We start from the raw sequence: 22,089 nt of genomic DNA on the forward strand, positions 1-22,089 counted from the left end.
ACAGAAGGGGAGAGAGAGACAGAGGGGGAGAGAGAGACAGAGGGGGAGAGAGAGAGACAGAGGGGGAGAGAGAAAGAGGGGGGGAGAGAGAGACAGACGGGGGGGAGAGAGAGACAGACAGAGGGGGAGAGAGAGAGACAGAGGGGGAGAGAGAGACAGAGGGGGGGAGAGAGACAGAGGCGGAGAGAGAAAGGGGGGAAGAGAAAGGGGGGGGAAGAGAGACAGAGGGGGAGAGAGAAAGTGGGGGAGAGAGAAAGTGGGGGAGAGAGAAAGGGGGGGGGAGAGAGAAAGGGGGGGGAAAGAGAGAAAGTGGGGGAGAGAGACAGAGGGTGAGAGAGACAGAGGGGGAGAGAGACAGTGGGGGAGAGAGAGACAGTGGGGGAGAGAGAGACAGTGGGGGAGAGAGAGACAGCGGGGTGATGGAGAGAGAGACAGTGGGGGAGAGAGAGACAGAGGGGAGAGAGAGACAGAGGGGAGAGAGAGACAGAGGGGAGAGAGAGACAGAGGGGGACAGAGAGACAGAGGGGGACAGAGAGAGACAGAGGGGGAGAGAGAGACAGAGGGGGGGAGAGAGAGACAGAGGGGGAGAGAGAGAAAGAGGGGGGAGAGAGAGACAGAGGGGGAGAGAGAAAGGGGGGGGAGAGAGAAAGGGGGGGAAGAGAGAGAAAGTGGGGGAGAGAGACAGAGGGTGAGAGAGGCAGAGGGTGAGAGAGACAGAGGGGGAGAGAGACAGAGGGGGAGAGAGACAGAGGGAGAGAGACAGAGGGGGAGAGAGAGAGAGTGGGGGAGAGAGAGACAGAGGGGAGAGAGAGACAGAGGGGGAGAGAGAGACAGAGGGGAGAGAGAGACAGAGGGGGAGAGAGAGACAGAGGGGAGAGAGAGAGGACAGAGGGGGGAGAGAGAGACAGAGGGGAGAGAGAGAGACAGAGGGGGGAGAGAGACAGCGGGGGGAGAGAGAGACAGAGGGGGAGAGAGAGACAGAGGGGGAGAGAGAGAGACAGAGGGGAGAGAGAGACAGAGGGGGAGAGAGAGACAGAGGGGGGAGAGAGAGACAGAGGGGGAGAGAGAGACAGAGGGGGAGAGAGAGACAGAGGGGGAGAGAGAGACAGAGGGGGGAGAGAGACAGAGGGGGAGAGAGACAGAGGGGGAGAGAGAGACAGAGGGGGAGAGAGAGACAGAGGGGGGAGAGAGACAGAGGGGGAGAGAGACAGAGGGGGAGGAGAGACAGAGGGGAGAGAGACAGAGAGAGACAGAGGGGGAGAGAGACAGAGGGGGAGAGAGACAGAGGGGGAGAGAGACAGAGGGGGAGAGAGACAGAGGGGGAGAGAGAGGCAGAGGGGGAGAGAGAGAAGGGGGGGGAGGAGAGAGGGGAGAGAGAGACAGAGGGGAGAGGAGAGACAGAGGGGGGGAAGAGGGGGGAGAGATAGAGACAGAGGGGGGAGAGATAGAGACAGAGGGGGGAGAGAGACAGAGGGGGGGAGATAGAGACAGAGGGGGGGAGAGAGACAGAGGGGGGGGAGGAGAGAGAGAGACAGAGGGGGACAGAGAGAGACAGAGGGGGAGAGAGAGACAGAGGGGGAGAGAGAGAGACAGAGGGGGAGAGAGAGAGACAGAGGGGGAGGAGAGAGACAGAGGGGGGGGGGGAGGGGGAGAGAGAGAGACAGAGGGGGACAGAGAGAGAGACAGAGGGGGACAGAGAGAGACAGAGGGGGACAGAGAGAGACAGAGGGGGAGAGAGAGAGAGACAGAGGGGGACAGAGAGAGACAGAGGGGGACAGAGAGACAGAGGGGGACAGAGAGAGACGAGGGGGAGAGAGAGACAGAGGGGCGAGAGAGAGACAGCGGGGGAGAGAGAGACAGAGGGGCGAGAGAGACAGAGGGGGAGAGAGAGACAGAGGGGGAGAGAGAGACAGAGGGGGAGAGAGAGACAGGGGGGAGAGAGAGACAGAGGGTGAGGAGAGAGAGACGAGGGGGAGAGAGAGACAGAGGGGGAGAGAGAGACAGAGGCAGAGAGAGGGACAGAGGGGGAGAGAGAGACAGAGGGGGAGAGAGAGACAGAGGGGGAGAGAGAGAGACAGAGGGGGAGAGAGAGACAGAGGGGGGGGGGGGAGAGAGAGACAGAGGGGGACAGAGAGAGACAGAGGGGGACAGAGAGAGACAGAGGGGGACAGAGAGAGACAGAGGGGGAGAGAGAGAGACAGAGGGGGAGAGAGAGACAGAGGGGGAGAGAGAGACAGAGGGGGAGAGAGAGACAGAGGGGGGAGAGAGAGACAGAGGGGGGAGAGAGAGACAGAGGGGGAGAGAGAGACAGACGGGGAGAGAGAGAGAGGGGGGAGAGAGAGAGACGGGGGGGGGAGAGAGAGACAGAGGGGGAGAGAGAGACAGAGGGGGAGAGAGAGAGACAGAGGGGGAGAGAGAGAGACAGAGGGGGAGAGAGAGAGACAGAGGGGGAGAGAGAGAGACAGAGGGGGAGAGAGAGAGACAGAGGGGGAGAGAGAGACAGAGGGGGAGAGAGAGACAGAGGGGGAGAGAGAGAGACAGAGGGGGAGAGAGAGACAGAGGGGGAGAGAAAGACAGAGGGGGAGAGAGAAACAGAGGGGGAGAGAGAGAGACAGAGGGAGGGGGAGAGAGAGACAGAGGGGGAGAGAGAGACAGAGGGGGAGAGAGAGACAGAGGGAGAGAGAGAAACAGAGGGGGAGAGAGATACAGAGGGAGGGGGAGAGAGAGACAGAGGGGGAGAGAAAGAGGGATGATGTGGGTTTTATGAGTGGGTTGCTGACAGCAATCCCAGATTTGGCCACGCACCAGTTGATCGTGGGAGAAGATTTTAACTGCGTCTTGGAGCCGAGGGTGGCTAGATCGAAGCCCCAGGTCGATGGGTAGGGTACGAATGCCAAGGGAACGGGGGGGGGGGGGGGATTTATGGAGAGGATGGGTATGGTGGATCCATGGCGCTTTCAGAACCCGGGGGAAGAGAGTACTCCTTCTTTACACACGTCTGTAAGGTGTATTTGAGGATTGATTACTTTGTAGTGAGTCGGGAGGTTTTGGTTGGGGTGGAGGGGGCAGAGTATGCGGGGATAGTTATCTCGGACCATGCACCCCACTGGCTGGAGATTCGGTTTAGATCGGGACGCGAGCAGAAGCCGGGGTTGGGATTTGACTCGGGGTTGTTGGCGGATGGAGGTTTTTGTGATAAGGGAGGGCGACGATTAAGGTGTATGTGGAGTTGAATCAGAATGGAGAGGTGTCGCCGGCCATTTATTGGGAAGCACCGAAGGTAGTGGTCCGGGGGGAAATTATTTTGTTTAAGGCTCGTGCGGATAGGGAAAGGAGGGGGGAACATGACTGTCTAGTGAGCGAGATAGTGGAGATGGACAGGGAATATTCGAGGGTGCCAACCGTGGAGGGATTGGGGATTGGCGAGAAGGAAAAGGTTGCAGGGGCAGTTTGACAGGCTGACAACAGGGAGGGGGGTAGGGCAACTGAGTAGGGCAAGGGGGGTGCAATACGATTATGGGGAGAAGACGAGCCGCATACTGGCGCACCAGCTGTGGAGGCAGGCTGCGTCCAGGGAAATACTGAAGATCCGGACTGGGGCTGGGGATGTGGTGTCAGAGCCAGGGAAGATAAACAATACGTTTAGGGAGTACTACCAGGGACTCTATGAGGCAGACCCGGGAGGAGAGGAGTGGGACATGGGGCGGTTTCTGGGCAAGCAGGAATTTCCCCAGGTGGAGGAAGCACAGAGGCAGGCGTTGGAGGAGCCCCTGGGGCTAAGGGAGGTGCTGGATAGTATCAGGGGTATGAAGTCGGGGAAGGCCCCTGGGCCGGATGGGTACCCGGCGGAATTTTAGAAGGAATTTGCATCACATTTGTTGGGGGTGTTTAATGAAGCACTGGAGAAGCGGGAATTGCCTGGACACGATGACGCAGTCACTAAACACACTAATCCCCAAAAAAGGGAAGGACCCGGTGGAATGTGGGTCGTATTGGCCTGTATCACTATTGAACATGGATGTGAAAGTATTGGCTAAGTTGTTGGTGGGAAGGATGGTGGAGTGTGTCCCAGGTGGTTCCAGAAGATCAAACAGGCTTTGTGAAGGGCAGGCAGCTCGCGTGTAATATAAGACGGCTGTTGAATGTGGTGATGAATCAGTCAGGGGCTCTGGTACCGGAGGTGGTGGTGTCCATGGACGCGGAGAAGGCATTTGATCGGGTGGAGTGGCAGTACTCGTTCAAGGTTTTGGGAAGGTTTGGGCTGAGATTTGTGGCATGGGTGCAGTTGCTGTATGTGGCACCAAGGGCGAGGGCGAGGATGAATTATATGAGCTCACGACGTTTTGACTTACACAGGGGTACGAGGCAGGGATGCCCACTGTCGCCGTTGCTGTTTGTGCTGGCCATAGAGCCATGTGCAATGGCTCTCAGGGGGTCGGCAGAGTGGCGAGGGATTATGAGGGGACAGAGGGAGCATCGGGTATCGCTCTATGCTGATGACCTCTTGCTGTATGTTTGTGTATGGAGAGTATGGCAAGGATTATGGGCCTGTTGGGGAGGTTTGGAGGGTTCTCAGGGTACAAGCTGAATGTAGGGAAAAGCAAGGTATTCCTGCTGAATAAGCTGGGACAAGGGGCTAATTTACGGTAGCGAGGGATGGGTTTAGGTACTTGCGGATTCAGGTACCGAGGGAATGGATGGGACTCCATAAGTGGAACTTAACGAAGCTGGTGAAGGAGGCCAGGGAGGATCTTAGGAGGTGGGATACACTGCACTTAACGCTGGCGGGGAGGGTCCAAGCGGTGAAATAAATATTCTATCGAGGTTCTTGTTTATCTTTCAGGCTCTCCCGATCTTTATACTAAAGACCTTTTTTTCGGAAAGTGGACATGATCATTTTGAACTTTGTATGGGCGGGGAAGGTGCCGAGGGTGGGGAGGCAGAGAAACTAGGGGGGGGGTTGATATTGCTCAACTTGCTTCATTATTATTGGGTGGCGAATGTGGACAAGATGCGGCGGTGGTGGGAAGGAGAAGGGGTAGAGTGGGTTAGGATGGAGGAGGAATCTTATAAAGGGTCTAGTATGAGGGCTATGGCGACGGCAGCGATGCCAATGGCTCTGAGTAGGTATTCAGGGAGCCCGGTGGTGCAGTCCACGGTGAAGATATGGAATCAGCTGAGGAGGAATTTTCGGTGGAAGGAATGTCGGTGCTCACACCACTGTGCGAGAATCATGGGTTTGAGCCGGAGGGGATGGATCGTGTATACAGGAGGTGGAGGGAAGTGGGGTTGGTCAAGGTGAGGGATTTGAATTTGGAGAGAGGGTTCGCCAGTCTGATGGAGCTAAGGTAGAGGGTAGAGCTGCAAAGCAATAGTGAGTTCAGGTATCTGCAGGTTAGGGACTTTGCACGAAAGGTCTGGAGGGGGTTCCCTAGGTTGCCGGGATACACCCTGCTGGAGCGATTGCTGCTCCGGACGTGGAAGGGGAGGGAAGAATTGGGGATATGTACAAGTGGCTGGGGGACAGGGAGGCGAACGGGTTGTGAAGATCAAGGAGAAATGGGAAGCGGAGTTGGTCATGGAGATCAGTTAGGGAGTATGAAGTGAGGCAATGCGAAGGATAAACGGGGCCTCCTCTTGTGCAAGGATGAGCCTGATACTGTTTAGGTTGGTGCACAGCACCCTCCAATCCTGGAACCAACTACGGCAGCAATTTGGCCTGACCAAAATGTCGGGTAAAACTCCCATCTGCAACAACCATAGGTTCATGCCAGCGCTGACTGACGCCACCTTCAAAAGGTGGGGACAGGACAGAGGGACACTGACAGTCAGGGACCTATACACGGACGGCAGGATCGCAACACTGGGCGAACTGACAGAGAAACTCCAGCTAGCTGGGGGGAACGAGCTAAGGTACCTGCAACTAAATAACTTCCTACGAAAGGAGACAAGGACGTACCCACAATCGCCACAACAGACACTACTGGAAGAGTTACTAGACGCAAGCATATTAGATAAAGGAAACTGTAGCGACATGTACGACTGACTGGTAGAAGGGGCCAACACCGTACTGGACGCAACAAGAATGAAGTGAGAGGAGGACCTGGGGATCGAAATAGGGAGGGGACTCTGGAGCGAAGCACTGCATAGGGTCAACTCCACCTCCACGTGCGCAAGGCTCAGCCTGACGCAACTAAAAGTGGTACATAGAGCCCACTTAACAAGAACCCGTATGAGTAGGTTCTTCCCGGAGGTGGAGAACAGATGTGAACGGTGCCAAAGAGGCCCGGCCAACCACGCCCACATGTTCTGGTCTTGCCCCAGACTTGTGGAGTACTGGACAGCCTCCTTTGAGGCAATGTCCAAAGTAGTGGGGGTGAGGGTGGAACCATGTCCGAAAGTGGCGGTCTTCGGGGTTTCAGACCAGCCAGATCTATTCCTGGAGAGGTGGGCGGACGCCCTTGCCTTTGCCTCCCTGATCGCCTGCCGTAGAATCCGGTTTGGCTGGCAGCACCACCCAAAGCTGCAGACTGGCTGTCCGACCTCTCGGAATCTCTCCAAATGGAGAAAATCAAATTCATCATCCGAGGGTCAGACGACGGCTTCCACAGAACGTGGGAGCCGTTCGCCCAATTGTTCCGGGACCTGTTCGTGGCCAACAAACAAGCAGAAGAGCAACCAGGTAGCCAAGAAACGGAAAAGTAGCCAAAGTTTGAGAGGGAGAGATAGACCGGGAGAGGGGGGACGACAGCTAAATCTAAGAGGAAGGAAAGGCGAACCACAGGGCTTGGGGGGCAGAAGCGGGGAGTGGGGGCAGAAGCGGGGAGTGGGGGGGGGGGGGGCAGAGGGGAGAGACAGGGAACAATAGAGGAAAGCCAGGGGAGGGGAGGGGGGAGGCAGGGGAACGTTAACAAACTTGGCATCCACAGGAACAGAGAAAATGGGGAAGACGGGAGGGCCGCAGAAGCGGAAGTGCGCACAAGACGACGTCAGCGAACTCCGTCCGGGAGAAGCAAGGGGCAACACCACAAACGGATGCCTACATATGTGTGTAAATAACTTTGCCAAGGGTACAGAGCTGCCGCTGTTGAGCGGGGACACAATACTGTCCGCTGACTTCGCGGGGAAAATTAACACTTCAGCAGCAGCAGCGAATGGGAGGGGGTGGGAGGACTGAGGCGCGTGGGGTAATGTCTAGTGGATTGCTGATGTATATTCTCTTTCTGCACTATGTTAATGTTCACTAATTTGCTGTGTTTTAGATTATTACTATTTAATATGGAAAATTTAGCAAAACCTTAATTTAAAAAAAACAGCAGCAGCAACCCGGGGGGGGTTCTATTCTGTTTTGAATTGGGTGTCAATTTGCTAAACTGTTTATCGTTTAAAGGTTAAGTTGTTCTATTCTGTTGGCATGTTGCCCTTCTTTCTTTGTATTATTTTCCTTTTTGGAGGGTTTTGTAAACTTATTGAAAAACTTTGAATAAATACATTTTAAAAAAAGTTGGTGCACAGGGTGCATATAACCCGGGCGAGAATGAGTGGGTTCTTTCAGGGGGTAGCAGGTGAGTGTCAGAGGTCTGGGCGGGGCCGGCGAATCACACGCACATCTTTTGGGGTTGTGAGAAATTGAGCAGATTCTCAGCGGGAGTGTTTGCGGTCTTAGCCAGGATAGTGGAGGAGGAGGTGGACCCGGACCCTTTGGTGGCGATATTTGGGGTTTCAGAGAAGCCGGAGCTCATGGAGAGGAGGAAGGCCGATGTCTTGGCCTTCGCCTCTCTGATTGCACCGCGGCGAATGTTGCTGGAGTGGTGGTGGGCATCGCCACCGGGGGCAGCAGCTTGGTTGGGTGACCTGTACGACTTCCTGCGGTTAGAGAAGATAAAGTATGAGTTAAGGAGCTCTTCGGGGGGGGGTTGAGGAAAGGTGGGGGATGTCTGTGACTGTTGTGAGGGGCTGTTCTTCGCAGGGGAGGGGGGTTGAAAATGGGGAAAAATCTGTATACTTGATTGTTGGGAAGTATGTTTCCAGGGGTGTTTATTCGCTGTAACATGTTTTGAAGCATGTTTGTTATAAAATACATTAAAAGAAATCATTAATATAAATAACAAATAACAATGGAGCCAGCACTGATCCCTGAGGCACACTAATGATGTCCTCGGGTTAAAGTGCTAAATTGGGGGAAGGCCTAACTACAACTAGATTAGGCAGGATTTGGAGGCTGTTTGGGAGAGGCGGTTTGAGGGTAAATCCACATTTGGCAGTGGGAGTCTTTTAGGGAGCAGTTGATGGGATTGCAGGGCAGGCATGTGTCAGTAAAAAAGAAAGACAGGAAAGGCAGGATTCAGGAACCGTGGATGACTAAGGAAAATGCAAGTCAGTCAAAAAGAAAAAGGATGCAGACATGAGGTCTTGGCAGCTAAAAACAGATGAAGCACTTAAAGAATACAGGGAAAGTAGAAAAGAGCTCAACCAGGGAGTTAGGAGGGCAAAAAGGGGTCACAAAATATCCTTGGCAGACAGGGTTAAGGAGAATCGCATAGCATTTTATACTTATATTAGGAACAAGAGCAAGAGCTGGTCACTCAAGGATAAAAAGAGGGAATTTGGTAGAACCAAAGGAAGTAGGTGAGATCCTTAATGAGTATTTTGCATCGGCATTCACAAAGGAAAGGGACACAATGATTGGTGGTGTCTCAGAGGGATGTGCAAACACTTTAGAACAGGTCGTTATTACAAGGGAGGAAGTGTTTGGTGTGTTAAAAAGCATCAAGGTAGGAACAGCACGGAGGCGCAGTGGCACGGCACCGAGGTCCCAGGTTCGATCTGGGTCACTGTCTGTGTGGAGTTTGCACATTCTCCCCCATTTTGGGTGGCTTTCGCCCCCACAACCCAAAGATGTTCAGGGTAGGTGGATTGGCAATGCTAAATTGCCCCTTAATTGGAAAAAATGAATTGGGTACTCTAAATTTATTTTTTAAAAGCATCAAGGTAGACAAATCCCCAGCATCAGATGGCATCCATCCCAGATTACTGAGGGAGACAAGAGATAAAATCGCTGGGCCTCAAACAGAAATCTTTGTTTCCTCGTTGGCCACAGGTGAGGTCCCAGAGGATTGGATGATAGCCAATGTTGTCCCATTACTTAAGAAGGGTAGCAAGGATAACCCGGGTAATTGTAGGCCAGTGACCTTGACGTCAGTGATAGTGAAATTGTTGGAAAAGATTCTCAGAGATAGGGGCTGGGATTCTCCAAGCCCGCGACGGGTCAGAGAATCGGCAGGGGCACGTGAAATTCCCGCCACAACGCAGCGACACCAGGTCGCCTATTCTCCAGCGACCGGAGAATCGGCACCAATCCCGACCGCGCGGTCACTAGTTGGGAGTCGCTGAAATAGGTCCCCGCGGCGATTCTCCACGGGCGACGGGCCGAACTCTCGCCAACTCCCGCCGGCATGGTTCAAACCTGGTACCACCCGGCGAGAGCTCGGACACGGCCGCTGGTGGGGGAGGGGGGGGGGGGGGATCGGACTCTGGGGGGCAGCCTCCACGGGGTCCAGGCCCGCGATCGGGGCTGGCACGGAGATGTCAACCACGCGCATGCGCCGGTGCGGGGACAGCCGTCGCGCGCATGGGCGGACCCGCATCGGCCATGCAGGGCTGCCTTTCGGCGCCGGAGCAGTGTACTGCTCTAGCGCTGTGCTAGCCCCCTAAAAACCGGAGAATTGCTGGGCCAGGAGGCCCATTGATGCCAACGTACACCACTCCGGTGTTTACGCCAGTATCAATACTTGGCTGGGGTTTCGGAGAATCCCGGCCAGGATCTATGCACATTTGGAAGTGAATGGTCTTATTAATGACAGACAGCATGGTTTTATACGAAGGAGGTCATGTCTTACTAATTTAGTTGAGTGTTTTGAGGAGGTGACAAAAATGATTGATGAGGAAAGTTGTCTACATGGATTTCAGTAAAGTATTTGACAAAGTCCCTCATGGCAAGGTGGTGCAAAAGATTAAATCACACAGGGTCAGGGGTGAACTAGCTGGATGGATTCTGAACTGGCTTGGCTATAGAAGACAGAGGGTAACAGTGGTTGGGTATTTTTCCGAATGGAGGTCTGTAACTAGTGGTGTTCCACAAGGATCAGGAGTGGGACCTCTGCTGTTTGTAATATATATATTAAAAATTTGGAAAAAAACATAGCTGGTCTGATTAGCAAGTTTGCGGATGATTCTAAATTGCGGATAGTGATGAAGATTGTCAGAGAATATAGCAGGATATAGATAGGCTGCAAAATTGGGTAGAGGAGTGGCAGATGGAATTTAACCCGGACAAATGCGAGATGATGCATTTTGGTAGATCTAATTGAGGTGGGAGCTATAAAATAAATGGCAGAACCATCAGGAGCATAGAGACACAGAGATCTGGGTGTGCAGGTCCACAGATCCTTAAAAGTGGCAGCACAGGTGGAAATGGTGGTAAAGAAAGCATATGGCATGATTGCCTTAATCGGATGGGGCATTGAGTGTAAAAGTGTGCAAATTATGTTACAGTTATATAGAAATGAAATGAAAAATGAAAATCGCTTATTGTCACAAGTAGGCTTCAATGAAGTTACTGTGAAAAGCCCCTAGTCGCCACATTCTGGCGCCTGTTCGGGGAGGCTGGTACGGGAATCGAACCGTGCTGCTGGCCTGCCTTGGTCTGCTTTAAAAGCCAGTGATTTAGCCCTGTGTGCTAAACCAACCCCTTAAAATACCTGGAAGAAAGCATGTGTATTGTGTTTTGAACGGAGTCATTTCGAGAACATTGCCACACAGAGAGAAATTCCTGGAACTAGCTGTTGAGAAACTCTGTGAGCCTGACGTGATTTGAACACGCAACCTTCTGATCTGGAGTCAGATGCGTTAACGTTACGCCACAAGCTCAACTGCTAGAACGTTGCGATAGAACGTTGGTTCGGCCACATTTGGGATACTGTGTCTAGTTTTGGTCACCACACTACCAGAAGGACATGGACGGTTTGGAGAGAGTTCAGAAAAGGTTTACCAGGATGTTGCCTGCTATGGAGGGTATTAGCTATGAGGAGAAATTGAATAAACTGGGATTGTTCTCCCTCGATAGACAGAGGATGAGGGGCGACCTGTTAGAAGTTTATAAAATTATTAGGGATATAGATAGGGTGAACAGTTGGAGGCTTTTTCACAGGGTGGAAATGACAATTACAAGGGGCACAAGTTCAAGGCGAGGGGGGATTGGTTCAATGGAGCTGTGCAGGGAACGTTTTTTTTACACACATGGTGGTGGTGGCCTGGAATGCACTGCCAAGTGAGGTGGTTGAGGCAGATATGTTAGCGGCTTTTAAGATTTATCTGGATAGACACATGAACTGACAGGGTACAGAAGGATACAGGCGGTTGGTCTAGCTCGGACACGTGATTGGCGAAGGCTTGGAGGGCCGAAGGGCCTGTTCCTGTGCTGTTCCTCTTTGTTTTTTTACAGCAAATATGCAAGCCATGTTAATATTACATTGCATTGTGGTGTTGCCAGGGCAACTGTGGTGGAGCAATCACAAAATAAACAAATCACGCGTTGATCATCATTCCCATTCAGTCGAAACTACAGCAACCTCCATTTTGCACAGAAGCTAATGATTCAACATCCAAATGTTCTGTGTCCTTCTGGATGGAACGAGGGTTGGACTTAGTACTGAGAATTCTGATTGCAGCCTGCAGCACACTTGCAGCTACCGGCTTATCTACATACAACTACTCATATTTACAGTGTCCTTAACCTATTGCTAATATACAAAGGCCTGCGACGGGAGCCATCGTCAAACATAACTTGACACCCAGCCACATCGAGATATTAGGACAGGGGAACTTGGTCAAAGAGGCAGGTTTAAAGGTTATCTGAAGGGAGGATGTGGTAGTATGGCTAGAGAGATCATATTACTGGAGAACCAAGCTGCCATTGGTACAGCAGCCTCGCTGCCCATTGGCCCAGGCATGTCATGTGCCTCTCTGCCAATTGGTTGTGGCTGGTCATGTGACCCCCGCCGATTGGCTGAGAGGTTGGTAGCTCCGCCTACAAGGCGGGGTATAAGAGCTCGTGTTGGCTGGCAGTCGGCCTTTCTCTGTACGACCACTGCCGGGCTCACATCTAGCGTATTAAAGCCTGTTGTTTGGAACTTCACTACGACTCGAGTCCACTTGATCGTGCATCCATTTAATACGCTAGACTTTGAAAATGGAACTACGGATTAAGCCAGAATGCCTCCGGATCAGCCCGCATGCTGCAAACGCGTCAGCAACTTTTAAACATTGGCTGGCATGCTTCAACAGTTACCTCTCTACTACAGAAAATCAACCAACAAAGGAGCAGAAACTCCACATCCTCCACTCGTGTGTGGGTACCGCCGTTTACTCGATAGAGGACGAACTGGACTATGATGTCGCCATGGATCTACCAAAAGGACACTTCATCAGGCCAGTAAACCAAATCTACGCGCGGCACCACCTGGCAACAAGGCAACAATTCCCCGGTGAGTCCCTCGATGAATTCTATCGGGCCCTCATTGTCCTAGGGAGAAACTGCGCCTGCCCGCAGGTCACTGCTGGGGAGCACACCGAACTCTTGATCAGGGACGCCTTCGTGGCGGGCATACAGTCACCCCAAATACGGCAGAGACTGTTAGAGAAGGATGCTCTCAGCCTCACTGAGGCACGGACCCTTGCATCCTCTTTGGAGGTCGCTGACCGCAGCGCGTATGCCCCCGGCCGCACCGCAGCCCCGTGGGCAGCGTGGCACACCCCACTCGCCCCCGCTGACTCAGACCCCCAGACCTGCGCTGCAGGACACCCAGGCAAGCCCGCGGGCCCCCGCTGTTATTTCTGCGGGCAGGCCAAGCACCCCCGCCCGCGCTGCCCGGCCCGCACCGCAGTCTGCAAGAGCTGTGGCAAAAAGGGCCATTTCGCAGCCGCCTGCCTCTCCAAGTCGGTCGCTGCCGTTCCAGACAGTATGTCTAGAGAGATCATATTACCGGAGAACAAAGTTGCCATCGGTACAGCAGCCTCGCTGCCTATTGGCCCAGGCAAGTCATGTGCCTCTCTGCCAATTGGTTGTTGCTGGTCATGTGACTCCCCGCCGATTGGCTGAGAGGTTGGTAGCTCCGCCTACAGAGCGGGGTATAAGAGCTCGTGCTGGCTGGCAGTCGGCCTTTCTCTGTACGACCACTGCCGGGCTCACATCTAGCGTATTAAAGCCTGTTGTTTGGAACTTCACTACGACTCGAGTCCAATTGATGGTGCATCAATGGAGCACAGTGATGATTTGCAGGGGTTTGGGGTAGAACTCCAGAGTCCAGGGCCCAACTACCAATGGTGCTGCAATTAGACAGTCACTACGGCCTCAATGCCCACACGCCACAATGCCTTGTACTGCAATTTCTTGTTTTCATTCACTTCCTAGTCGTAATTTAGTTGTGGACAAAAGGCAGCATGGTTAGTACTGCTGCCTCACAGCACTTGGGACCCGGGTTCAATTCCGGCCTTGGGTGACTGTGTGGAGTTTGTAAGTTCTCCCCATGTCTGCGTGGGTTTCATCCAGGTGCTCCTGCAACGATGCAACGATGAGCAGATCAGGTGGATTGGCCATGATAAATGAGGGAGCGCGACAGAGAGAGAGCTCGCGCGACAGAGAGAGAGAGCGCGCGACAGAGAGAGAGAGCACGCGACAGAGAGAGAGAGCGCGCGACAGAGAGCGAGAGAGCTCGCGCGACAGAGAGAGAGAGCGCGCGACAGAGAGAGAGAGCACGCGACAGAGAGAGAGAGCGCGCGCGACAGAGAGCGAGAGCGCGCGACAGAGAGAGAGCGCGCGCGACAGAGAGAGAGAGCGCGCGCGACAGAGAGAGAGAGCGCGCGCGACAGAGAGAGAGCGCGCGACAGAGAGAGAGAGCGCACGTGACAGAGAGAGAGAGAGAGCGCGCGACAGAGAGAGAGAGCGCGCGACAGAGAGAGAGAGCGCGCGACAGAGAGAGGGAGCGCGCGACAGAGAGAGGGAGCGCGCGACAGAGAGAGAGAGAGCGCGCGACAGAGAGAGAGAGAGCGCGCGACAGAGAGAGAGAGCGCGCGACAGAGAGAGAGAGCGCGCGACAGAGAGAGAGAGAGCGCGACAGAGAGAGCGAGAGCACGACAGAGAGTGAGAGCGCGACAGAGAGAGAGAGCGAGGGAGAGAGAGCGAGGGAGAGAGAGCGAGGGAGAGAGCGTGACAGAGAGAACGAGGCAGAGAAAGCAGCACGGTAGCATGGCGGTTAGCATAAATGCTTCACAGCTCCAGGGTCTCAGGTTCGGTTCCCGGCTGGGTCACTGTCTGTGCGGAGTCTGCACGTCCTCCCCGTGTGTGCGTGGGTTTCCTCCGGGTGCTCCGGTTTCCTCCCACAGTCCAAAGATGTGCGGGTTAGGTGGATTGGCCATGCTAAATTGCCCGTAGTGTCCTAAAAAAGTAAGGTTAAGGGGGGGGGTTGTTGGGTTACGGGTATAGGGTGGATCCGTGGGTTTGAGTAGGGTGATCATTGCTCGGCACAACATCGAGGGCCGAAGGGCCTGTTCTGTGCTGTACTGTTCTATGTTCTATGTTCTAATGAGAGAACAAGAACGAAAGCAAAAACGAGAGCGAGAGAACGAGAGCAAGAGAACGAGAGCAAGAGGCTCTCCTATGGGCTGGTTTAGCTCACTTGGCTAAATCGCTGGCTTTTAAAGCAGGCCAGCAGCACGGTTCGATTCCCGTACCAGCCTCCCCGGACAGGCGCCGGAATGTGGTGACTAGGGGCTTTTCACAGTAACTTCATTGAAGCCTACTCGTGACAATAAGCGATTTTCATTTTTCAAAAGAACGAGAGCAAGAGAACGAGAGCAAGAGAACGAGATCAAGAGCAATAGAGAAGATGCGACTGAGCGAGAGAGTTAGAGAGACAGAACAAGAGGGCAACAGAGCAAGCGACAGATAGCGAGACAGAGCAAGAGACCGAGAGAGAACGTGACAGAGTGAACGAGAGAGAGAGCAATGGAGAGAGAGTGAACAAGAGAGAGCAACTGAGTGAGAGCGAGAGAGCGAGCGAGAGAGAGAGAGAGACAGCGGAGAGAGTGAGAGAGACAGCGGGGTGATGGAGAGAGAGAGACAGCGGGAGAGAGACAGCGGGCGGAAGGAGAGACAGCGGGCGGAAGGGAGACAGCGGGCGGAAGGGAGACAGCGGGCGGGAGGGAGACAGCGGGCGGGAGGGAGACAGCGGGCGGGAGGGAGACAGCGGGCGGGAGGGAGACAGCGGGCGGGAGGGAGACAGCGGGCGGGCGGGAGACAGCGGGCGGGCGGGAGACAGCGGGCGGGCGGGAGACAGCGGGCGGGCGGGAGACAGCGGGCGGGCGGGAGACAGCGGGCGGGCGGGAGACAGCGGGCGGGCGGGAGACAGCGGGGCGGGCGGGAGACAGCGGGCGGGCGGGAGACAGCGGGCGGGCGGGAGACAGCGGGCGGGCGGGAGACGGGGCGGCGGGAGACAGCGGGCGGGCGGGAGACAGCGGGCGGGCGGGAGACAGCGGGCGGGCGGGAGACAGCGGGCGGGCGGGAGACAGCGGGCAGGGCGGGAGACAGCGGGCGGGCGGGAGACAGCGGGCGGGCGGGAGACAGCGGGGGGCGGGAGACAGGGGCGGGAGGAGACAGCGGGCGGGAGGGAGACAGCGGGCGGGAGGGAGACAGCGGGTGGGAGGAGACAGCGGCGGGCGGGGGGAGGCGGGAGGGAGACAGCGGGGGGAGGGAGGGAGGGAGACAGCGGGCGGGAGGGAGACAGCGGCGGGCGGGAGACAGCGGGCGGGCGGGAGCAGCGGGAGGGGGGAGACAGCGGGCGGGAGGGAGGGAGGTAGACCGCGGGCGGGCGGGAGACAGCGGGCGGGCGGGAGACAGCGGGCGGGCGGGAGACAGCGGGGGCGGGAGACAGCGGGCGGGCGGGAGACAGCGGGCGGGCGGGAGACAGCGGGCGGGAGGGAGACAGCGGGCGGGAGGGAGACAGCGGGCGGGAGGGAGACAGCGGGAGGGAGGGAGACAGCGGGAGGGAGGGAGACAGCGGGAGGGAGGGAGACAGCGGGCGGGCGGGAGACAGCGGGCGGGCGGGAGACAGCGGGCGGGCGGGAGACAGGGCGGGCGGGAGACAGCGGGCGGGCGGGAGACAGCGGGCGGGCGGGAGACAGCGGGCGGGCGGGAGACAGCGGGCGGGCGGGAGACAGCGGGCGGGCGGGAGACAGCGGGCGGGCGGGAGACAGCGGGCGGGCGGGGAGACAGCGGGCGGGGGGAGACAGCGGGCGGGCGGGGGGGGGGGGAGACAGCGGGCGGGCGGGAGACAGCGGGCGCGGGAGACAGCGGGCGGGAGGGAGACAGCGGGCGGGAGGGAGACGCGGGCGGGGGGAGACAGCGGGCGGGCGGGGGACAGCGGGCGGGCGGGGACAGCGGGCGGGCGGGGGACAGCGGGCGGGCGGGAGACAGCGGGCGGGTGGGAGACAGCGGGCGGGCGGGAGGGAGGGAGACAGCGGGCGGGCGGGAGGGAGGGAGACAGGGGGCGGGCGGGAGGGAGGGAGACAGGGGGCGGGCGGGAGGGAGGGAGACAGCGGGCGGGCGGGCGGGAGGGAGGGAGGGAGACAGCGGGCGGGCGGGAGACGGCGGGCGGGCGGGAGACGGCGGGCGGGAGGGAGACGGCGGGCGGGCGGGAGACGGCGGGCGGGCGGGAGACGGCGGGGGGCGGGAGACGGCGGGCGGGCGGGAGACGGCGGGCGGGCGGGAGACGGCGGGCGGGCGGGAGACGGCGGGCGGGCGGGAGACGGCGGGCGGGCGGGAGACGGCGGGCGGGCGGGAGACAGCGGGCGGGCGGGAGACAGCGGCGGGCGGGAGACAGCGGGCGGGCGGGAGACAGCGGGCGGGCGGGAGACAGCGGGCGGGGCGGGAGACAGCGGGCGGGAGACAGCGGCGCGCGGGCGGGAGACAGCGGGCGGGCGGGAGACAGCGGGCGGGCGGGAGACAGCGGGCGGGCGGGAGACAGCGGGCGGGCGGGAGACAGCGGGCGGGAGGGAGACAGCGGGCGGGGAGGGAGACAGCGGGCGGGCGGGAGGGAGACAGCGGGCGGGCGGGAGGGAGACAGCGGGCGGGCGGGAGACAGCGGGCGGGCGGGAGACAGCGGGCGGGCGGGAGACAGCGGGCGGGCGGGAGACAGCGGGCGGGCGGGAGACAGCGGGCGGGCGGGAGGGAGACAGCGGGCGGGAGGGAGACAGCGGGCGGGAGGGAGACAGCGGGCGGGAGGGAGACAGCGGGCGGGAGGGAGACAGCGGGCGGGAGGGAGACAGCGGGCGGGAGGGAGACAGCGGGCGGGAGGGAGACAGCGGGCGGGAGGGAGACAGCGGGCGGGAGGGAGACAGCGGGCGGGAGGGAGACAGCGGGCGGGAGGGAGACAGCGGGCGGGGAGGGAGACAGCGGGCGGGAGGGAGACAGCGGGCGGGAGGGAGACAGCGGGCGGGAGGGAGACAGCGGGCGGGAGGGAGACAGCGGGCGGGAGGGAGACAGCGGGCGGGAGGGAGACAGCGGGCGGGAGGGGGACAGCGGGCGGGAGGGAGACAGCGGGCGGGAGGGAGACAGCGGGCGGGAGGGAGACAGCGGGCGGGAGGGAGACAGCGGGCGGGAGGGAGACAGCGGGCGGGAGGGAGACAGCGGGCGGGAGGGAGACAGCGGGCGGGAGGGAGACAGCGGGCGGGAGGGAGACAGCGGGCGGGAGGGAGACAGCGGGCGGGAGGGAGACAGCGGGCGGGAGGGAGACAGCGGGCGGGAGGGAGACAGCGGGCGGGAGGGAGACAGCGGGCGGGAGGGAGACAGCGGGCGGGAGGGAGACAGCGGGCGGGAGGGAGACAGCGGGCGGGAGGGAGACAGCGGGCGGGAGGGAGACAGCGGGCGGGAGGGAGACAGCGGGCGGGAGGGAGACAGCGGGCGGGAGGGAGACAGCGGGCGGGAGGGAGACAGCGGGCGGGAGGGAGACAGCGGGCAAGACCGTGAGCGGGCGAGAGCGACAGAGATAGAGTGATAGAGATAGAGAGCGACAGAAATAGAGAGTGATAGAGATAGAGAGCGACAGAAATAGGGAGCGACAGAGATAGAGTGCGACTGAGAGACATGGGGCAGAGTGAGAGAGCAAGAGAGACCGAACGAGAGTGACAGAGAGAGTGAGAGACATTACAGACAGACCGAGAGAGAGAGCGATGGAGGAAGGGAGACACAAGTGAGAGAGACAAGGACAGAGACAGGGAAGTGCAGAGAGGGAGGCAGGGAGACATAATCATAGAATACCTACAGTATTCTGTGAATCGGTCCATTGAGTCTACACTGACCCTCCAAAAGAACATCCTACCTAGGCCCACTCCCCCGCCCTATCCCCGTAATCCCGCTTAACCTTTGGACATTAAGGGGAAATTTAGCATGGCCAAATGTCCAACCAGCGCATCTTTGGGCTGTGGGAGGAAACCGGAGCACCCGGAGGAAACCCACGCACACACGAGGAGAACGTGCAGACTCTGCACAGACAGTGACCCAAGTTTAGAATTGAATCTGGGTGCCTGGTGTTGCGAGGCAGCAGTGCTAACCACTGTACCACCCCAGTGACAGTGAGACAGACAGGGAGGGACACCTAGGAGTTAAATGGGGGTACGTGGGGAAGGGAAATGGAGTTTTGGGGCTCAGTAGGCCCTGCTTGTTAGCGAATAAGGTTTAAGGGACGAAATGGCCTCCTCTTGCGCCTAATTCTTGTTTTCTCGTGCAGGAACAGTTATAATAAAGGCTGCCTAGAAGATTGAATAAAAGTTGGATACTTGAATGAAAGATCCGTTGAGAACGCACATTTGCAAACCTCTAAAGGCCCCTCCTTTTAGCTGAAATAGAGATATTAAAACTCAGCAGTGGATGGGTTATTCTATTTAATGCGTTGTTTTGTCTCTCTCAGTGCATACCTACCTGTAACTTCACAGAGGAGTTTCCGAGCAGAAGGCTCCAATCAAAACTGACAATTTTAAAGTCATCTCTACTCTCTACTCCGCTGAGCGTGACTTCCTCATCTGGCTGCACAATTCGATCCCTCCCAGCATTTGCATCTGGACGTTTATCACCTACAACAGCGGGAAAAATAAATATCATTAAGGGCTGGTACAACATGGAGTTTTGGACAACCTGGAGCTCACTCGCATTTACACTTTTAAAAAACAATTTATACATTTGATCACTTCCGCTAACCACTGGAAATAGTTCATTCACTGAGAGAGGACAAGGGCAAGAGCCAGGGCAATCGCCAGGACGAGGGTGAGAGAGAGGGAGAGATAGAGAGCGAGACAGAGCAAGACCGAGAGTAAGAGACGACAGAAAGAGTATCCAGTCCATTTGAAATGTTCTGTGGATGGAATAGGTCTGGCGGATGTGAATGTGGATAACAATGTGATAATGACCAGATAATCTGAAGTTTTAATTGTGTGACGTTGATTGAAGGGTAGATATTGGCTGGGACACCAGAAATAATCTCCCCTGCTCTTCTTCAAAGTGGCAGCATAGGGTCTTTCACATCCAGCTGAGACTTCAGTTCAACGTCTCATCTGAAGCTTGGCACTCCCTCAGCGCTGCAGTGGTGTATCAGCATAGATTTTGAGTGCCCGAGCCCTAGACTGGGAATTGAACCTGGAACCCTGTGATTCAGAGGTAAGGGTGCTCCCAGCTGAATCCCATGGCTTTACTGCTGTAACGGACAACCCGAGTTTGCTGTGGTCTAATTACTGTTTTCCTGTGGTACCTGCTCACCTTTCCTCTGCTTTTCAACCCCAGTGGTACATGCCATACATACCTTCATTCAATTGCTTCAATAATAACTTTAAAAAAAAAACAATCGGTTACAAATCTACAACGTGGAGATCTTGGTCTGCCATTCTTACAGCTCCATCGGAAAACATTCTGTAGATATAATTTACATTACCCAATTGTGCGGTACACATTGACAGATATATTTATTTCATAGAATTTACAGTGCAGAAGGAGGCCATTCAGCCCATCGAGTCTGCGCCGGCTCTTGGAAAGAGCACCCCCACCCTATCCCCATAACCCAGTAACTCCACCCAACACTAAGGGCAATTTTGGACACTATGGGCAATTTAGCATGGCCAATCCACCTAACCTGCACATCTTTGAACTGTGGTAGGAAACCGGAGCACCCAGAGGAAACACATGCACACACGGGGAGAATGTCCAGACTCTGCACAGACAGTGACCCAAGCCGGAATCGAACCTGGGACCCTGGAGCTGTGAAGCAATTGTGCTATCCACAATGCTATTGTGCTGCCTGTGCTAGGATGACCGCACCAAGAACGTTCAATGCCAGAGTTGACAAACCCCAGGACTGCAGCACGTTGAGCAAATTGTGAGCTCTTCAGAGTCGGCTTGTTTGAGGACGGACATCGATGATGTAGAGTAAATGCGGGAGGGCAGGTATACCTGGAACTGCTCCAAGGATTGGAGCTCCTAGCTCCCTTCATCCTCGTGGTGATACGAGTGCTCACTTGTGTCAGGTCAACAGAAACATGTGGACATTGGCAATTTGGTTCAAAGACCCTTAGCCATATCAGCTTTGGCTCAACTGGTAGAACCCCACTTCTAAATCAGAAAAACCCATGCCAGAAACTTGAGCACTTAATCGAGGGTGACACTCTCGTGCAGTACTGCACTGTCAAAGGGACTATCCTGTGGAAGAGGCGTTAAAGCAAGAACCCTTCAGGTGGACTTAAAGATTCCGTGGAAGAAAAACCGGGCACAAAGCCCCATTGATCTCTTGTTACAAGCTGGCGGTGAGCGACCAGTAACTTTTTGTTTAAAGTTGATGAAATTTGAAATCTCAGGTACCTACAGGTTTTAAACAGACAAAAGAATTTTTGCTATAGAAGAGTCAAAGCAGTCACTAATATCTCCCCTTACACTCTGAACATCCAGAATTAACCGAGATAAACATGAATCAACATGGAAATTGTGGTCAACTACACCACAAACTGGAGGTTAAATGACAGATACAACCAACACAGATCCCGTTAGTTTTCTCAGACATCCACTCAAGCATCAGTGATCCCTGTGAGTCACAAAATATCCATTAAACTCGGCCTTCCTCGTGACGGATTTCAGCTCATCTCCTTCAAGGTTACGGCCTCTTTGTTCCTTCAACAGGGACTCCAACTCAGCTTTGAAGACCTCTTGCTTCTTCAGCCTGCAATGCGCTGACAGGCAACTCGACTCCAGCTGAATTTTCCCCCGACTCCCCTGCCAGCTGCCCAATCTTTTCTCCCGAGATTGCATCCCACTGGGCTTACAAGACTGCCCTCCAACTCTGATCGCCGACTTTTCTTTGCCCCAGTGCTCAACTTCAGGGAGCAGGAAGGCCACGGCGGCGCAGCGGTTAGCATTGCTGCCTCACAACGCTGTGGACCCGGGTTCAATTTACACCTCGGGCGACTGCGTGGTGTTTGCACGTTCTCCCAGTGTCTGCGTGGGTTTCCTCCCACAGCCCAAAGATGTGCAGGTTAAGCAGATTGGCCATGTTAATGCCCAAAGATGTGCACGTTAGGTTACATGGATTGGACGGGGAAGTGGAACTTAGTAGGCTGTTCTTCTGCAGGGTTGGCGCAGACCGAGTGGCCTGAATGGCCTCTTGTGCAACGTAAGGATTCTATTAATTTCCCTGAGCTGACGGAGACTTCTGGTGGCGGCATGTAGGAGGAGGTCTCACGTTGGGTGGCTCCTGCACGAGGTTTGATTTTCTAGAATTTAATGCCGGGTCCCAGGGGCAATTTTGCCACAAATAAGTGCAGGAAGATAGAAGGAGGAGGATGTCTAAAAATCAGAAGAACGCCAGTGTGAAAAAGGGGGCAAGTGAAGATTCGCCGTCGAGCAAAAGGGTCAGCTTGGCAACTGGAAAGATGGCGGAGGCTGAGTCGCTGGGTGGCGCCACGTCGCTCACTCTGAAAAGATGAGCACGGTGATGGTCG

At 56.3% G+C, this 22,089-nt stretch overlaps 1 protein-coding gene and 1 non-coding gene across 2 annotated transcripts in view; both read right to left on the bottom strand.

Moving 5' to 3' along the window:
• Positions 1-22,089, bottom strand: part of LOC119956804 (kunitz-type protease inhibitor 1-like) — a 95,697-nt gene that overhangs the window by 40,555 nt on the left and 33,053 nt on the right. Inside the window, 1 exon segment of the mRNA XM_038784243.1 lies at positions 19,034-19,185. Coding sequence (XP_038640171.1) covers positions 19,034-19,185 — 152 coding nt within the window.
• On the bottom strand, positions 10,858-10,929 carry trnaw-cca. The gene has a single exon. It is a non-coding gene; the product is annotated as a tRNA-Trp (tRNA).

This window comes from Scyliorhinus canicula, chromosome 2, assembly GCF_902713615.1.
Source record: "Scyliorhinus canicula chromosome 2, sScyCan1.1, whole genome shotgun sequence".
Lineage (NCBI taxonomy): Eukaryota > Metazoa > Chordata > Chondrichthyes > Carcharhiniformes > Scyliorhinidae > Scyliorhinus > Scyliorhinus canicula.